The sequence below is a fragment of the Salmo trutta genome, chromosome 30 (assembly GCF_901001165.1).
Source record: "Salmo trutta chromosome 30, fSalTru1.1, whole genome shotgun sequence".
In the NCBI taxonomy this organism is placed as follows: Eukaryota; Metazoa; Chordata; class Actinopteri; order Salmoniformes; family Salmonidae; genus Salmo; species Salmo trutta.
Window position 1 is genome coordinate 9105848 of NC_042986.1, and position 19086 is coordinate 9124933.

Below are 19086 nucleotides of genomic sequence, written 5' to 3' on the forward strand. Positions count from 1 at the left end.
ACCGCCCAGACACTGCAGCCATGACATGCTACATGAAGAAGACTTCCTCTGAGACATGGCTGTTACTATTATGGCGTCTAGAGGATGTAGGACAAGAACACACCAGGACTTCTCACTGACTAATCTGATGAGGGTAGAAAACCCACAGCCTGCCCTATACAGACTTCCTGAACCCTCACTAACTGGTCTGATTAAAACATTTTAAAAACTGACTCAGTTAGCCAATAGCATAGAGGACGAGACAGGAAGAGAGAGCGGTTAGCTCATTTCGCTTGATGGCTGAAACGGCCAACGCAAACTCACCGGAGTTCCTGCAGCTGAACTTGACGGCCGGGTCACACATGTGCGTCACTCCCTCGCAGTCGCTCTCGTCACTCAGGTCCATGCAGTCGGTGTCCCCGTCGCAGCGCCAGCGCATGGGGATGCACAGGCCGTCCATGCGACACTGGAACTCGTCCACGTGGCAGCCGCCGGGAGGACGGGTGGCTAGGGAGACACGGGGAGAGAGAGCGGCGTTAGAGAACAGCAGAGGGGATGGAGTATGGCGAGCAACGAGCGAAGAGACTTTGATTACGGGAAGTCCATTCGATAACAGAGACAGGAAACCGTCGTTATGCATGTAGGTCTGCAGGGTCAGAGTGGGTTAACGCTCCAGATGGGTCTCTGTCGTCAACAAACAATGACAAAGCTGTTCTGTTCCGTTCCCACGGACTTCATCGCCTGATGTTAAGGGCATCATTAAGGAAGTGGAATAATGACATCCCTTCATGGCAAGAGTTGGCATAGAGGAATCAGCAGTTGGCATAGAGGCATAAGGAACAGGCCCAGGACCTTCTAAGTGGAATACAATATGTGAGACAGAGGGGAAAGTAACAGTATTGCTTTTCTTCTCAAACTAATGACTTCCAGAGGGTTTGGCACGCGCACACACACACCACGCACACACACACGCACACACACACACACACACACACACACACACACTGGAGTAGGAATGGAGTTTGGAATAACACGACAACAGCAGAAGAACGTTGATGTCACTGTGATTTCATACTCGGCACAGATCTCTCATTAGGCCAGAAGATCATGCTGGGCTCAATGTTGCATGCTGAACTCAAACAGGCACACGCACACAGACAAACACACCTCTCCCTGTCACTCCGGGGCAGGACAACTTCTAAGCAATTAACTCCTCTCTCAAAGCCAAACTGAGAGCTGAAGAAAAAGCAGAGAGACAGAGAGAGAAAAAGAGTCTGGGAGAGAGAGAGAGAGAGAGAGAGAGAGAGAGAGAGAGAGAGAGCGAAAGAGGGGCTTTGGAAGGTCTGCCTGGCCTCCGCCAAAGCCACAGTCATTACCAAGCCCCTCAATGCCCCCCCCCCCCGACTAAAACTTTGCCTGCTCTTCTTCCTCCAGCCATTTCACCTGACTTCACTTTTTCCCCCCATCCCTTAAAGTGAAGGTGGATGTGACCAGCCGTCACTAAAACAACCGCACAACTACAGCGAGCCTTACTGAAGGGAGGCATTGTTCACGTTTCGCTTGAGATCTGCAGCTAACCGCAGAGCATAAACACATCCCTGAGAGCAGGAAGGATCAGCCGGACAACCGGTCAACATTCTACACACTCCAAAACGACAACACGTACACAGCCTGAAATAGGATACAGGCATTTCATGTGGTGATAATACACCAGTATACTTAAAAAGAGGACAAATATGGGTACTGAGAGAAATATACTGTATACTCTCCATGTGAAGAACAATGGGAAGCTGCAATGCAGACTGCTAGACTCATGCAAACACTATGAGCACAATGTCACTCTCCTGCCAGGCGCTCAACGAAGAAGGAGATGGTACAGTATAATAACAAGCTAGTGTCAGCCACAGTGCAGCGCCTCTGGGCCAGTTTAGGGGTCAAGTGGCTTGCTCAAGAGCACAGCGGCAGCACCGGTAGCAGGACTCACCCTGGTTGGTACAGTTGGCGTGGGTCTCGTCGCTGTAGTCTCCACAGTCGTTGTCCCCGTCACAGGTCCAGTACTCAGGGATGCAGCGGCCGCTGTTACACTTGAACTGAACACTGGAGCAGGAGTGGCTGCAGCCTGCCTCATCACTGTTGTCCCCGCAGTCGTTGTCTGGACACACACAGAGAGAGAGAGAGAGACAGAGAGAGAGACAGAGAGAGAGACAGAGAGAGAGACAGAGAGAGAGACAGAGAGAGACAGAGAGAGAGAGACAGAGAGAGACAGAGAGAGACAGGCGGAAAGGGCAGGCGCGCGCACACACACACACACACACACACACAGGTAACATGTATTACTAACCTCCATGAATAAGCCATTATAAATGCTTAACCCCCTAGAGTCGATTAACAAGCCCATCAAAACCCGCCAGTTTCTGCCGTTATATCCTCCACATCTGCGGTGAAAGGCGGCAGAGCTAGAGCGGTGTCTGTCAGACCACGAGACACCCCAAATATCGGTATTCTCTCCAAAACGTCTGTAGCGTCCAAACGGTTTGACCTACAAAACTATTATGACCCCCTCTATTGAAAATGGCTCGTCTGAAGTCGGTACCGTCGATGTGCCAACTTCTGTTTGTAGCGTCCGAACCATTTGGGCTACAAACTAAACGTGACCCCACAAGTGTCACAGGACTTGTCTGAAGGTAACCGGTTGTAAATGAAATGAAGGAAGTATGATGGGTAGTTCTAGCTAAAACGATACATAGTATGACCATCATAAAACAATTCCATATGTCAGCCTAGACTTTGAAGAATGAATACATTATACCGGTTACAAAGGAGATTTACGCTCACCGTTGTCACAGCGCCAGTTGACGTTGATGCAGCGGCCGTTGGCACAGGTGAACTGGGTGAGGGGGAAGCAGGTGGGGTAGGCTGGGGAGAAGGAGGGGCAAGAGGAAACCAAAATCACATCCTAGAAACACCATCATGTGCCACAAACAGACTTCTCTTGGACCACTTCAAACTAAGTAGTGCGAGAGTCTAAAAGCCCAAACTGTCCAACTAACCAAACTCTTGCTCGGCTAAAAAAGCCGAAATACATCCGCATGACCAGGCTTCAGGTTTAGTGAGTTGACTTTCAAACATTAAAACTACTCAGGAAAATCTAGAACGCTACAGGAGGTGATGCCAGAAGTCCCCACCACAGGAGGCCGGCTCATCGGAACGGTCCCCACAGTCGTCATCCAGGTCACATGTCCAGGAAGTAGGGATGCAGCGCCCACTGGCGCATGCATACTGGTTGGGCGGGCACGTACGAGCTGGAGAGGGGTGGAGGATAACAGCATTACAGATGGGGAGGGCGTGTGTACGAGTCCACATGCATGAGTGAATGCATGCGTTTGTGTATAGCGTTATATATATATATGTGTGTGTGTGTGTGTGTGTGTGTGTGTGTGTGTGTGTGTGTGTGTGTGTGTGTGTACCTGAGCAGGTAGTATTGGACTCGTCCTCATCGGTGCCACAGTCGTTGTCCCCGTCACAGAGCCAGCGCAGCGGGATACAGCGGTTGTTCTGACACTTAAACCGGTCCGATGGACACGTGTGCTGGTCTGTGGGAGAGAGAACAGGAGATTTACAACAGTAGAATTTGAACGTGAGATCAATAGAATCAGACTGTACAGCATCTCTCTCAGAGAGACTGGGTCCCAGAGGAGTCTTCTATAACCGGACTAATATTAGGCCTAGTCAGGAACCGTTTACATTAACTGTACGTTCATGAAGTGGACATTACACAGCTATAAGCACATTTGCTTCTGGGACGCTTGAGCTTCTGCTCCTCGGTCATCCTCTAGAAGTGGGCCAACTTGGATTCCAGCCAAACATTAGAACCTTAAAGGACTTTCCCGGACACACAGAGGAAACCAGGTGTTGCTAATTGTCGCAACGAAGAGAGAGTTGGACGGAGAAACCACGGACCTATTTGACACTCGATTGAGATGTAATATTGCACGGCTCAAGGAAGAACAGGTATTAGGGCTGTGGCACGACTCACGGCAGAGCTCGGGCGCCTCGTCGCTGTTGTCCAGACAGTCGTTGTCCCCGTCACACTTCCATCGCTCCTGGATACAGCGGTTGTTCTTACAGGCAAACTCCCCGAGCTGACACTGAGGAGGAGGGACGTAGGTGGGGTTGGCTGGGGAGAGGAAAGGAAGGGGACCGTTAGGGATAACGTAGCAAAGCAACGGCTTCCTGTGTGGGATGGATTGATCTACTTGCGAACGGTTTCCCACAACAAACTCAGCTGAAGAGAAAGCAGGTCTGTGAGATTCGCTTCTCCACACACCAGCTTAAAAACACGGATATTTCCACACGGCATCCCAGTTCAACGTACAGAAATCACTGACACTACCCTCCTGAGAGCGTCCCGATGCATACCTTTACAGGTGACATTGTCGTCACCCAGTATCTGGTCGTCAGCACAGCCACAGGACCTGCCGTCGGGGATAGCTAGACACAGACTGCTGCAGCCACCGTTTTTCACGCGACACAGGTTGGTTCCTATGGAAACAAACAGAAGACAGGCAGACAGGACCGTTAGCGTTGTTACCAAGCAAATCTGCCTATGGGACATTAAAGTATTCATTCATTGATATCTAGACGTGCTAAATCACCGATATAGAATACAATTGTATGATTTCGTGGCATAAGATGTTTTGGCATGTGTTATGACACTTCGTGACGTGCTTACGACACTGTTAAACGTGTTCCCCGTTGGCTGTGGCGTTACCCACCAGGTGTCACCAGGAAAGTTACCTTGCTGCTGGTGAGCGTCGTACACCCGGATCTCGAAGAGGGGGGGGCGTTCGTTGCGGAGCAGCGTGACGGTGCTGGTGGAGGTATCTAGTTTGAAGATGCTGCCGCCACGGTACTCGTTCCAGAACAGGTACTGCTTGTAGTGACACAGGCCGAAGGCGTGGTTTAACTCGTTTCCCTCGTACACCATCTGACCAATCAGAAAGGGAGAAGAGGATCATTGCACATGGATCATGGTGAGGGTGAAAACCATAGAACCCCGTTTTTTTCCACACACACACACGCACACACACACACACACACGCGACAACCAGTGTGACTATCACGATCATCATCGTTGGGGTTCAGGCTTGCTGACCAGTCGAACTGACCTTGCGCTCGGTGGTGTTGAGGTAAACCATCTCGATGCGGTCGTAGTATGCGTCCACCCAGTACAAGATGCCCTGTGGGATGTCCAGACTCAGGCCGTTGGGCCACAGCACGGTCTTACTGGTCAGCAGGACCTGGTCGTGAGAGCCGTCCATCCACGCCTTCTTGATCTTCCCTCGGTTACTCTTCTTGGGGTCCTCCTCCCAGTCCGTCCAGTACATCCACCTACAACCACACACTCTGTTAAATCCATACTAAAAGGATTAAAAATTCCAGCAACTTTCCCCGTTCCCCATCTTCCAACAAATTATTGTTGGAAGATTCCCGGAATCAGGAGCAAATAAGCAGGAAACCAGGAATCCTCCAACCGGGATTTTTGGAAAACCTGGTAGTTTTGGGAAAGTGACCAACATATTCTCATTCTGTGAGGTCTTTGTGTGAGATGTATTCTGTAGCATAAGGAGCATAAAGAGGGGGAAAATGTCTGACCCGTGCTGGGGGTCCACTACTATGGCGCGGGGGTGGGTCATCTTGCCCTCGATGAGGGTCTTGCGTGTCTGAGAGGCCTTCTCCAGCCTGGCCACACTGATGGTCTTCACGGGCCCGTCGTCTGTCCAGTACAGGTTACCTGCCATCCAGTCCACCGCTATCCCCTCCACAGTGTGGACGCCTGAGGGAGGGGACAGAGGGCAGGAGGGAGGGGACAGAGGGCAGGAGGGAGGGGACAGAGGAAGGGGACAGAGGGCAGGAGGGAGGGGACAGAGGGCAGGAGGGAGGGGACAGAGGAAGGGACAGAGGAAGGGGACAGAGGAAGGGACAGGGGGACAGAGGAAGGGACAGGGGGGACAGAGGAAGGGACAGGGGGGACAGAGGAAGGGACAGGGGGGACAGAGGAAGGGACAGGGGGGACAGAGGAAGGGAGGGGACAGAGGAAGGGAGAGAGGGGACAGAGGAAGGGAGAGAGGGGACAGAGGAAGGGAGAGAGATTGAGGGTGAGTGTCCACTAGGGCTTTCATGACATGATGTAATTGTTATCATGATACATTGGTCACGAGTTGATAGATAGCGATTCTATATGCATCCCAAATCTACACGCATTGCGATTTAATTCTGCAATAGGTTGGAACTGAGTCTTGTTGTCACGCACGACATGTTAAATACCACGGTAGTCGAACAGACATTCCTTACCGTCCTTCAGGATGGTGTCTCTCTCCGTGCCGTCAATCTTCTGCCGCCCGATGATGTAACTCACGGCGTCAGCGAAGTAGATGAACTCGCTCTCAGCGTGGAAGTCCAGCGCCCGCGGGTTCATCAGGTTCTCAATGGGGATCATGAACTCGTCGGGGACCTTGGCATTCATGTCCATGCCACGGATGATGCCAGGGCGACCCTTACCGTACACAAGGAACAACTCGTGTTCAGGTTCTGCAAGGGGAACATCGACAACATGGGGATATCGCTGAATGGTTAGTTACAAGATCAGAGCAACGAAAGAAGGTATTTTCTTTCCAGAGTATGTAAATGTTAAAATGATGTTCTAGAGACGCATTTCAACTCATATTGCTAGAATATAAATTGCAGGACTGTGCTGTATGGAGTTCTGTGCTGTGTTGTTGTGTGTGATTTTTGCGCTATGCTCTGTGTATGGAATGCAATTCAATTCAAAACTTCATGTATGTAAAGTACTTACTCTTGCAGGACTTCCCGTCGCTGCCCAGGCTGAATCCAGAGCGACAGCGGCAGGTCCTGGTCTTGTGGCTGTTCCCCAGCAGACAGATGTCGGAGCAGCCTCCTGGCTTCTTAAACTGGTCCGGGGCACACGCATGACTCTTCTCTCTCACTGGTCACCAGGGGACGAGAGAGCGGGGTCAGAGGTCAGCACTAGGCACCAACATGGCAACAACTATGACGATCGATACAAACAGATAACACTAGATACCGTTCTGAACTCTTTCAACCAGAAAAACCCGGGAATTTTTGAAAGTTACCGTAATTTTGCAACCCTAGGCGTGTACCTACACGGAGGTCGGCGTCTCTGGTGGAACACGTGCCGGGCTGGAACAAAAGCCCGACCACACTACATACCACAATCCATGCCAATGATTGCCCTGTACCCTCAGTGCCTATCTGGGTAAATACATAGGGGGTTGTGGGCGTCTACCTACCTGGGGGTTGACGTCTCTGATGGTACACGTGCAGGGCGGCACCGCGGTCCACTCGGGTCACCACCGTGAAGTCAGAGGAGTTGAAGCGGTTGACCCGGATCACACTGGTCTTAGCGTGGTTCAGGTTGCCCTCGTCGGAGTTGGTGGCGTACAGGTAGTTCTCAAACACCGTCAGCCCGTACAGATGCTCAATCTGACAGAATGAACAACAGACACAGTCAGAGTTGGTGGTTGTGTGTGTGTGTGTGTGTTTTTTAATGGAACATCTTCCTTGATTCATTCATGACCTCACCAGCAGGCCCTGTATGATGGTGTGTCTGTTCTGGCCCTCGTAGTCCACCACCTCTATGTAGTCCAGGTAGGCATCGGCCCAGTAGACCAGCCGGTTTACCAGGTCCAGGGTGATACCGTGGGGGAACACGATCTTACTTTCCACCAGCTTGGTCCGGTTCTGACCGTCCATGTCACAACGCTCCACCTTGGGAGTCTGACCGTAGTCTGTGAAGAACACCTTGCTGTAGAGAGAGCGAGAGGAAAGATGAAGAAACCATGAGCGTGTGGGGAGATTGAAGAGAGGAAAAGGAAGGACTGACTGTGTGTTCCAACAGACTAACGGTACTTCCTTAATTCATATTTGACCTCAATCATGCTGCTTTACGCAGCTCATAAAAGTGCCATCTGTGTTAATGGTGGTTAATATCCGAGACATCGACATCCTTCACCAGGAGATGCCTTCCAAAACTGAGAAGTGACACCTTGTAAAAAAGGAACCACACAGGATACACCAAAATATTTTTATGTGTCACCGTCAGAAAGATGAAGTGATCATACACATGTTGCGTGTGTGAGCGAGAAGAGGAAGTGTTTTCACTGACTAAGGGCTGGGTCAGCATTCATCTCACCAGAAGGACCAGGGGGAAGTAAACAAAGGACCTTCTGAGGTCACTACTTCAGGGGTCTCTGGGGTTGTTAGTGGGGTAGTGCTCACCCCATCAGGGGGTCCAGGGCGATGCCTTTAGGGTTGTAGAGCTCCTGATCCAGCAGGGTGACACACGTCTGGCCGTCCGCATTGCACACAAAGATACGATCATCCATGTTGTCCTCAAAGTAGAAGTTCCCGGTCAGCCAGTCAATAGCCATCTGTCCCACATCTGAAGGGATAGAGAGAAGAGGATAAGTGTGGGAGAGAGAGAGGATGAGTGTGAGGGGGAGAGGGAAGAGAGAGACAGAAGGATAGAGAGGAAGAGGGAGAGAGACCGAGAGAGACTGCCGTATCAGAGTTGAACTCCAATCAGTGTCAGTGACCGCAAACACAACCCATAAGCCCATCTCACCCACTGAGAGAAAGGCATTAACCCTCTCCACCCCAACCCACAGCCTGCTTGGTGACCTGACATGGTCCCACCCTGCCTCACAACCCGGCTTCATTTACAGTTGAAGTCGGATGTTTACATACACCTTAGCCAAATACATTTTACCTAGTAAAAAATCCCTGTCTTAGGTCAGTTAGGATCACCACTTTATTTTAAGAATGTGAAATGTCAGAATAATAGAATGATTTATTTCAGCTTTTATTTCTTTCATCACATTCCCAGCTGGTCAGAAGTTTACATACACTCAATTAGTATTTGGTAGCATTTCAATTGTTTAACTTGGGTCAAACGTGTCGGGTAGCCTTCCACAAGCTTCCCGCAATAAGGTGGGTGAATTTTGGCCCATTTCTCCTGACAGAGCTGATGTAACTGAGTCAGGTTTGTAGGCCTCTTTGCTCGCACACGCTTTTTCAGTTCTGCCAACACATTTTCAATAGGTTTGAGGTCAGAGCTTTGTGATGGCCACTCCAATACCTTGACTTTGTTGTCCTTAAGCCATTTTGCCACAACTTTGGAAGTATGCTTGGGGTCATTGTCCATTTGGAAGACCCATATGCGACCAAGCTTTATCTTCCTGCCTGATGTCTTGAGATGTTGCTTCAATATATCCACATAATTTTCCTCACTCATGATGTCATCTATTTTGTGAAGTGCATCAGTCCCTCCTGCAGCAAAACACCCCCACAACATCACGCAGCCACCCCTGTGCTTCACGGTTGGGATTGTGTTCTTCGGCTTGCAAGCCTCCCCCTTTTTCCTCCAAACATAACGATGGTCATTATGGCCAAACAGTTCTATTTTTGTTTCATCAGACCAGAGGACATTTCTCCAAAAAGTACAATCTTTGTCCCCATGTGCAGTTGCAAACCGTAGTCTGGCTTTTTATGGTGGTTTTGGAGCAGTGGATTCTTCCTTGCTAAGCGGCCTTTCAGGTTATGTCGATATAGGACTCGTTTTACTGTGGATAGAGATACTTTTGTACCCGTTTCCTCCAGCATCTTCACAAGGTCCTTTGCTGCTGTTCTGGGATTGATTTGCACTTTTCACACCAAAGTACTCCAGGAGACAGAACGCGTCTCCTTCCTGAGCGGTTTGACAGCTGCGTGGTCCCATGGTGTTTATACTTGCGTACTATTGTTTGTACAGATGAACGTGGTATCTTCAGGTATTTGGAAATTGCTCCCAAGGATGAACCAGACTTGTGGAGGTCTACAATCTTTTTTCTGAGGTCTTGGCTGATTTCTTTTGATTTTCCCATGATGTCAAGCAAAGAGGCACTGAGTTTGAAGGTAGGCCTTGAAATACATCCACAGGTACACCTCCAATTGACTCAAATTACGTCAATTAGCCTATCAGAAGCTTCTAAAGCCATGACATCATTTTCTGGAATTTTCCAAGCTGTTTAAAGGCACAGTCAACTTAGTGTATGTAAACGTCTGACCCACTGGAATTGTGATACAGTGAATTATAAGTGAAATAATCTGTCTGTAAACAATTGTTGGAAAAATGACTTGTGTCATGCACCAAGTAGATGTCCTAACCGACTTGCCAAAACTATAGTTTGTTAACAAGAAATTTGTGGAGTGGTTGAAATACAAGTTTTAATGACTCCAACCTAAGTGTATGTAAACTTCAGACTTCAACTGTATATACTCTTTTCAAACTACTGAGCTGAGCCAAGCCAAGCTCTACTGGTTATGTATCCAACATAGTTGCTGGAACCATTCTTGAAAGGACAATGATAAAATCAGAGCCAGCACTGTAAAGTTCAGTTTGAGTCGGTATGGTAGTGTGGAAAGGGTAACACTTTCTCCATGTGAAAGACCGACAACACACACTCACCCTGTTTGATCGCTGTCTGACTGACTGGGCACTTTAGACAGCAGAACGTGGAAAAAGATCTGGGTTTGAATGAAATGCTAAATGGTGTTCTTTTGGAGGCTGTGTATTGTCCCGACCAGTATCTCCCAGCTGATTTCCCAGCAAGGGCTCTGACAATGAGAGTCTATCTGTGTGAGAAGGCGGCTGGGGTGGTGGGGTGGTCCCACAGAGAGACCCAGCTGTGGGAGGGATGGAGGGGAGGAAGCTCATGTGGCCTTGTGTTTTAACAGCTGCCACCATGCTTCCTCAAAGAGGGGAGAGAGAGTTCCTAATACACTGCACTGTACTCCCTCAACCAGCCCTGCAAACCAAAACCATTGTTAATCCACAGAGCAACTTTGAAGTTGGGCCACACTGGCCCATCCCACCCCCCTGTAGTTAGCCTATCCCAGCTTGTGACTCCAGCAGTTATATCCTATCCCAGAATCCCATGGGTCTGACACGAAATGCCCTGTTTTTTAGTCCCATAGCATGGTTGGCCCCTCATAAAGACCAGTGGTGGGAAAAGTCAAATTGTCATACTTAAGTAAAAGTAAAGATACCTTAAGTATATTTTATGATTTAATCTATTAAGTATCAAAAGTAAAAGTATAAATAATTTCAAATTCCTTTATTAAGCTAAACTTACGGCACCATGTTCTTGTTATTTGAATGTATGGATAGCCAGGGGCAAACTCCAACACTTAGACATCATTTACAAATGAAGCATGTGTGTTTAGTGTGTCCGCCAGATCAGAAGCAGTAGGGATGACCAGGGATGTTCTCTTGATAAGTGTGTGAATTGGACCATCTTCCTGTCCTGCTAAGCATTCAAAATGTAACTAGTACCTTTGGGTGTCAGGGAAAATGTATGGAGTAAAAAAGTACATTCTTTTCTTTAGGAATGCAGTGAAGTAAAAGTAGTACAAAATATAAATAATAAAAAGTACAGATACCTATGGTAACATGATACTACCCTCGCCGGCCCATGTTTCCTAGACTCCCATTCACAAGTGGGCGAAGGTAGTTTCTTTTTGTCTTCGCGTTTGTGGTGAAAGCAAGGAAGAGCCGTCTTCCCTTGCTGCGTCTTTCTTCCCAACGCAGTTAAGGCAAAACCACGCCCAGTTATTCAGAGGTGTGTTCTACTACGCTCCGATTGGCTAGCTAGCGCTGTCTCACTCACAGGAGACCAGCGCAGAGACAGTGGCCTTTCCAAGGTAAGGATGGAAAGTGTCATTTAACAATTAGCTGCCTACCGTAATGCAGGCCTATTATTATCATCATCATCATCATCATCATGTTTGGTAACATTTGCCCATGTATTTATTTTTTAAATTGCGAAAGCTAGCTAGCTTTTTTAGCTTCCCACATCTCCATGTGAAATAAATTACACTTATAATGAAATAATATGCCCTGGCAAATATTCTTATACTTGCAAGTGTAACCTACAACATTATCACAGTTTGATATGTCGCTTTAACGTATTCACTCCCATATCAGCCTGAAAATAGAACGTCATGTTTTGGTCATGAAGAAACGACGCATGGTAACAGCAGTTTCTACTATTTCACAACAGCCTGGAATTACTAGTTATTCATTCTAAACTAAATACATATTGAGGGGGTTTATTGTTTGAACAAGTCGCTGAGATTATATTCAGTTAGCAATGTAATTTTCATTTGGCACGGGAGCACGTCGAACGTCAGAGCGAACTACTAGGAGCCGCCCATTTGGTGAGGTAGAACGACGTTCACATACTGCGTTGCGCTGCGCTTGCGTAAAGTCTGAAGACCCCTTTAGACACCACCAGAACCCTGCCAGGACCATTAAACACCACTACGCTGACCCTCAACACAGGGGCCCCACAAGGGTGCGTGCTCAGCCCCTTCCTGTACTCCCTGTTCACCCATGACTGCGTGGCCACATGCGCCTCCAACTCAATCATCAGATGAAAACAGTGGTAGGCCAGATCAACAACAATGAAGAGACAGCCTACAGGGAGGAGGTGATGGCCCCGGCAGAGTGGTGACAGGAAAATAACCTCTCCCTCAACGTCAACAAAACGAAGGAGCTGATCGTGGTCATCAGGAGACAGGGAGCACGCCCCCATCCACAGGACCGCAGTAGAGAAGGTGGAAAGATTCAAGTTCCTTGGTGTACACATCACTGACAATCTGAAATGGTCCACCCACACAGACAGTGTGATGAAGAAGGCACAACAGCGCGTCTTCAACCTCAGGAGGCTGAAGAAATTCGGCTTGGCCCTCAAGACCCTCACAAACGTTTACAGATGCACCATTGAGAGCATCCTGTATCACTGCCTGGTACGGCAACTGCACCGCCCGCAACCACAGGGCTCTCCAGAGGGTGGTGTGTTCTGCCCAACACATCACCAAGGGCACACTGCATGCTCTACAGGACATCTACAGCACAAAATGTCACAGGAAGGCCAAAAAGATCATCAAGGACAACAACCACACGAGCCATGACCCGTTCACCCTGCTCATCAAAACTGGGACCGAGAGACTGAAAAACAGCTTCTATCTCAAGGCCATCAGACTGTTAAATAGCCATCACTTGCCAGCCTCCATCCAGTACCCTGCCCTGAACTTAGTCACTGTCACTAGCCGACTACCACCCGGTTACTCTACCATGCACCTTAGAGACTGCGACCCTTTACACATAGACATGGAACACTGGTCACTTTAATAATGGGAGAAAATATTTTTTTAAATACCTTATTTACATAAGTATTCAGACCAGTTGCTATGAGACTCGAAATTGAGCTCAGGTGGATCCTGTTTCCATTGATCATCTTTGAGATGTTTCTACAACTTTATTGGAGGCCACCTGTGGTAAATTCAATTGATTGGACATGATTTGGAAAGACACACACCTGTCTATATAAGGTCCCACAGTTGACAGTGCACGTCAGAAACCAAGCAATGAGGTTGAAGGAATTGTCCGTAGAGCTCCGAGACAGGATTGTGTTGGGGGCACAGATCTGGGGAAGGGTACCAAAACATTTCTGCAGTATTGAAGGTCCCCAAGAACACAGTGGCCTCCATCATTCTTAAATGGAAGAAGTTTGGAACCACCAAGACTTCCTAGAGCTGGCTGCCCGGCCAAACTGAGCAATCGAGAGAAGGGCCTTGGTCAGAGAGGTGACCAAGAACCCAATGGTCACTCTGACAGACTTCTAGAGTTACTCTGTGGAGATGGGAGAACCTTCCAGAAGGACAACCATCTCTGTGGCACTCCACCAATCAGGCCTTTATGGTAGAATGGCCAGACGGAAGCCACTCCTCAGTAAAAGGCACATGACAGCCCACTTTGCTAAAAGGCGCCTAAAGACTATCAGAATATGAGAAACAAGATTCTTTGGTCTAATGAAACCAAGATTGAACTCTTTGGCCTGAATGCCAAGCGTCACTTCTGGAGGAAACCTGGCATCATCCCTACGGTGAAGCATGGTGGTGGCAGCATCATGCTGTGGGGATGCTTTTCAGCGGCAGGTTCTGGGAAACTAGTCAGGATCGAGGCAAAGAGGAACAGAGCAAAGTACAGACAGATCCTTTATGAAAACCTGCTCCAGAGCGCTCAGGATGTCAGATTGGGACAGGACAACGACCCTAAGCACACAGCCAAGACAACACAGGAGTGGCTTTGGGACAAGTCTCTGAATGTCCTTGAGTGGCCCAACCAGAGCCCGGACCTGAACCCAATCGAAAATCTCTGGAGAGACCTGAAAATAGAATGGGAGAAACTCTCCAAATACAGGTGTGCCAAGCTTGGAGTGTCATACCCAAGAAGACTCAAGGCTGTAATCGCTGCCAAAGGTTCTTCAACAAAGTACTGAGTAAAGGGTCTGAATACTTATGAAAATGTGATATTTGAGTTTGGAAAAAAATTGCTAACATTTCTTTTGCTTTGTCATTATGGGGTATTGTGAATAGATTGATGAGGGAAAAAACTATTTAATACATTTTAGAATAAGGCTTTAACCTAACAAAATGTGGAAAAAGTCAAGGGGTCTGAATACTTTCCAAAGGCTGTATATATTTCTTAATTCTATTCTTGTACTTTTAGATGTGTGTATTGTTAGATACTACTGCTACCCTGGCAATAACGTCTGCTAAATATGTGTATGTGACCAATACAATTTGATTTGCTTTATTTCAAACACTACTAAAGTATTGGTGCAATTCCAAGAAGGAAATCAATTATTTACAATCAGCCGCCATGGTTTTGGCATATTTCGCCATCTCAGCTTCCCAAATGGCTCCCTATAAAGTGCACTACATTTGACCAGAACCTTATGGGCCCCAATCAAAAGTATTGCACTAAATATGTAATAGAGTACAATTTGCGACCCACACCATCTCATGTTCCAAGGGAGGAAACTAAATACATAAATTCATAAAAACAAGCCCGGGAGGACAGAGATTGAATGAATATAGATGAGCAAAAACTAGTTTCGAAAACACAAACACACGCGTGCAAGGGACGTGTGAAGCAAAAAAAAGGCTTGAGGAAATTGGCTGCCAATTCAATTTCAATCTTTTCAAAAACAGCACTAGGAGACTACACTTTAATTGACCTTTGAAGAAACGAAACAATCGAACAGCAGCACCAAGAGGTATTCGCTTGTTTGGGTGGGTGTAATGAACATGAATTTGCACTTTTCTGCATTAGGAAGTGTATTGTTGTGAGTGAGTGAGTGAGTGAGTGAGTGAGTGAGTGTTGGAGAGTTGAGGGTTGGGCAACAACATCATTGAAAAGTACAACTCATTTTCTTACAGTGATTCTCTTACATCATCTTTCTGTTTCTGGGAAATGGAAAGGTATGTTTCATGGGTAACCTAACCACCCTGCCACTTCCTGCCCTCAACACACCACCTCACACTGGTGTGACTGTACAGAAAACACTCCTCCGCACAGTAACAACAGCTACATTATCTCAACTGACAGGTACGGTTGGAGCCAGATGGAGAGCTCGCTGACAGAGCACGTGACTGATTCCTCTACGTGAGCACTCCCTGACAAAACGCTGCTATCAAGTCTGCTAATAAGTCACTAAAATCAGTCTGTTTATAATGTAGGCTACACGGTAATGAGACACTAGGTTGTATGTGGGTGTAAGACGGCATGTGTGTCTTCTTCTCAATTGTCTTTCTTTGATTCCTTGTGTCCTCTCCTCACCTCTTTCTCAAAAAGTACTTAAAATTCTACGCACTCTTTCCAAGTGTCAACAGTAACTCGGAGTATTTTGTAATTGGGCAATTCCACGGTAACGGAATTACAGTCTGGCGCAGCGGTCTAAGGTACTGCATCGCAGTGTTGAGGTGTCACTACAGCTTGGGGTTCCATCATGAGTCATTACCGGCTGTGATCCGGAGTCTCATAGGGCAGCGTACAATTGGCCCAGCATGATCCGGGTTAAGGGAGGGTTTGTGGAGGGGGGGGCTCTACTTGGCTCATTGCGCGCTAGCGACTCCTTGTGGTGGGCCGGGTGCCTGCAGGCTGACTTCGGTCGTCATTTGTACGGTGTTTCCTCCGACACATTGGTGCAGCTGGCTTCCGGGTTAAGCGGGCGGATGTTAAGAAGCGCGGTTAGGCGGGTCATGTTTCGAAGGAGGCATGACTCAACTTTCGCCTCTCCCGAGCCCGTTGGGGAGTTGCAGCAATGGGACAAGATCATAAATCACAAAATTGGGGAGATTCGTTTTTTATATAATAACTCAGATGTCTGCAGAAAGAATGGGGTGTCAGCTATGACACCTAAAATAATTATTTGGGTTATTGAACTACGGGAGGTGAAGTTGATTACGGTAACAGAATTACGACAACGGAATGACATCATGGGTCCCTGATCTGTACTGTATAGAAATGCATAATGATGGATATGAATATCATTCTCTTCTTGGTGATGTATCCTGAATAGGTATACAAAATGTAGGAGTATGCCATAGCCTTTGGGTATTATTCTACACACTGGCTATTATTGTATCAAGCTCTACTGTTTTTTACTATACAGTACCGTACTATTCTGTCCAAACTTGTGAAACAGACACCTATGATTGGTTCAGATTTGGTCCGGCCAGGGCGGACTGACCAAATTTCAACGTCCATGGACGTCCGGTGCTCAGATGCTTGTTACAGTAAATGGAAAGAGGGGAGGTGGTAGGTGTCATGTTAGGTGACAGTAAGAGCTGGGAGAGGTGACATTAACAAAAGAGAGAGGAGAGAGCGAGCAGCAGAGAGCGAGCAGAGAGCAGAGAGCGAGCAGAGAGCAGAGAGAGGACAGAGCAGAGAGCAGAGAGGAGACAGGAGAGTGGGGACACAAATGCATGCACAGGAACACTACCTGATCTAACGAGCACACGAGGGGAGAGCTTTATTACAGGCCAACAAATGACGTTGTTCCTCAAAAGAACAGACATGGAAACAACCACACATTCACAGCCCAGTAAGCTGTACAACATCAGAAATTCATACAGATGGGCCCAAAACAGCACAGAAGATTACCAGAAAGCAACCTGGAACCAAAATATCCAAACACTCTTAGATAACTTCCTGGATACCACATTCACTCACAGTAAAGAAGGCATCAATCTCGCAGTAAAAAACAACTATATATTCAGGCAAATGGCAAAAGAAGCACAATTTAAATTGATAAAAAACAAAACAAAAAAGATCACAGATGACAACTGGTTTGATGCAAATTATATATATATATATATATATATATATATATATATATATATATATATATATATATATATATATATATATATATATATAAAATAAAAAAAACTTGGAACACTATCCAACCAAAAGCACAGAGACACAAATAATGGTGAATTACTCCTTCATTACTGTGAGACTTTAAAACTCTAGAAACAGACTCAGAACCAAAAAAACACAGCACAAGAGCAAACAGCTGACACTAATTGAGGAGTCCATAAACACAAACAACTTCTGGCAAAATTAAAAAAGAAATAAAAAAATCTAAACAAGAGGAATTAGCGATACAAAATGGTGACATATGGACAACCCATTTTAAAACACTCTACAACACCGTTCAAATTGACACAAACGCAGAACAACGCCAAATTCATGATAAGTTGAATGGATTAGAGAAAACTATAAAGGACAATCAAAACCCATTGGACTCCCCAATTACTGACCAGGAGCTCTATAAGAAACTTCAGGCCCTCAAATTTAAGAAAGCAAGCATCTTGATGGCTTCCTAGATGAGATGCTCAAACTCACAAGTGCAAAATTTCAATTGGCTATATTAAAACTGTTTAATTTGATCCTGAGTGTAGGTTATTTCCCTGACATCTGGAATCAAGGACTCATAACCCCAATCTTTAAGAACGGAGACAAATTTGACCCTAACAATTACAGAGGCATTTGTGTGAACAGTAACCTGGGGAAGGCTTTCTGTAGTATTATAAGTGTAAGAGTTCTAAACTTCCTTAATAAGCACAACGTCTTGAGTAAAAGCCAAATTGGATTTATACCAAAACATCACACGACTGATCATATTTACACCTTACACACCCTGATAGATAAACATGTCCACCAAAATATATGGTTGCTTTATCGACTTCTAAAAAGCATTTGAATCTATTTGGCATACAGGACTGTTCTACAGAGTTATTGAAAGTGGTGTAGGGGGTAAAACATATGACGTAATTAAATCAATGTATACTGGCAATACGTGCAGCATTAAATTTGCCAAGAAAATAACAGATTTCTTTAACCAGGGGCGGGGCCTTCGTCAGGGTTGCAATCTGAGTCCTGCACACTTCAATATTTACATCAACGAATTGGCCACTATTCTAGAAAAATCCTCAGCCCCTGGTGTTAGTCTCCACAATTCAGAGATTAAATGCCTACTCTTCGCAGATGACCTATGCCTGCTGTCACCCACAGCACATGGCCTACAGCAGAGCCTGGACCTGCTAGAGCAGTACTGCCAGACCTGGGCCCTGGCAGTAAACCCCCACAGCACATGGCCTACAGCAGAGCCTGGACCTGCTACAGCAGTACTGTCAGACCTGGGCCCTGGCAGTAAACCCCCACAGCACATGGCCTACAGCAGAGCCTGGACCTGCTAGAGCAGTACTGCTAGACCTGGGCCCTGGCAGTAAACCCCAAGAAGACTAAAATAATGATTTTCCAGAGAAGATCCAGATCTCAGGGAATTAGACCAAAGTTCTCAATTGGTACAAAATATATAGAGTACTGCAGACACTACAATTACTTAAGTTTAAAAATAAGCTCAACTGGACACCTTAATGAAGCAGTGAATGAACAGAGAGAGAAAGCACGCAGGGAATTCTACACCATTAAAAAAAACATTCAAAATGAAATACCTATTAAAATCTGGCTGAAACTAATTGAATGTGTCATTGAACCAATTGCACTTTATGGCAGTGAGGTGTGGGGTTCACTTGCAAAACAAGATTTCACCAAATGGGACAAACACCCCATTGAAACCCTGCATGCAGAGTTCTGTAAGATTCTCCTAC

At 46.8% G+C, this 19086-nt stretch overlaps 1 protein-coding gene across 2 annotated transcripts in view; it reads right to left on the reverse strand.

Moving 5' to 3' along the window:
• LOC115167856 (low-density lipoprotein receptor-related protein 1) overlaps positions 1–19086 on the reverse strand; it is a 137256-nt gene that overhangs the window by 48938 nt on the left and 69232 nt on the right. For both annotated transcript variants that reach the window (XM_029722542.1, XM_029722541.1), the window contains exons 8-22: positions 8299–8461; positions 7603–7825; positions 7311–7503; positions 6836–6985; positions 6334–6570; positions 5635–5815; positions 5148–5370; positions 4777–4966; positions 4399–4521; positions 4016–4156; positions 3447–3572; positions 3165–3281; positions 2815–2895; positions 1964–2131; positions 304–486 (exon numbers count right to left, since the gene is read on the reverse strand). In XM_029722542.1, coding sequence (XP_029578402.1) covers positions 304–486; positions 1964–2131; positions 2815–2895; positions 3165–3281; positions 3447–3572; positions 4016–4156; positions 4399–4521; positions 4777–4966; positions 5148–5370; positions 5635–5815; positions 6334–6570; positions 6836–6985; positions 7311–7503; positions 7603–7825; positions 8299–8461 — 2499 coding nt within the window. The remainder of the gene's footprint in view (positions 1–303; positions 487–1963; positions 2132–2814; positions 2896–3164; positions 3282–3446; positions 3573–4015; positions 4157–4398; positions 4522–4776; positions 4967–5147; positions 5371–5634; positions 5816–6333; positions 6571–6835; positions 6986–7310; positions 7504–7602; positions 7826–8298; positions 8462–19086) is intronic.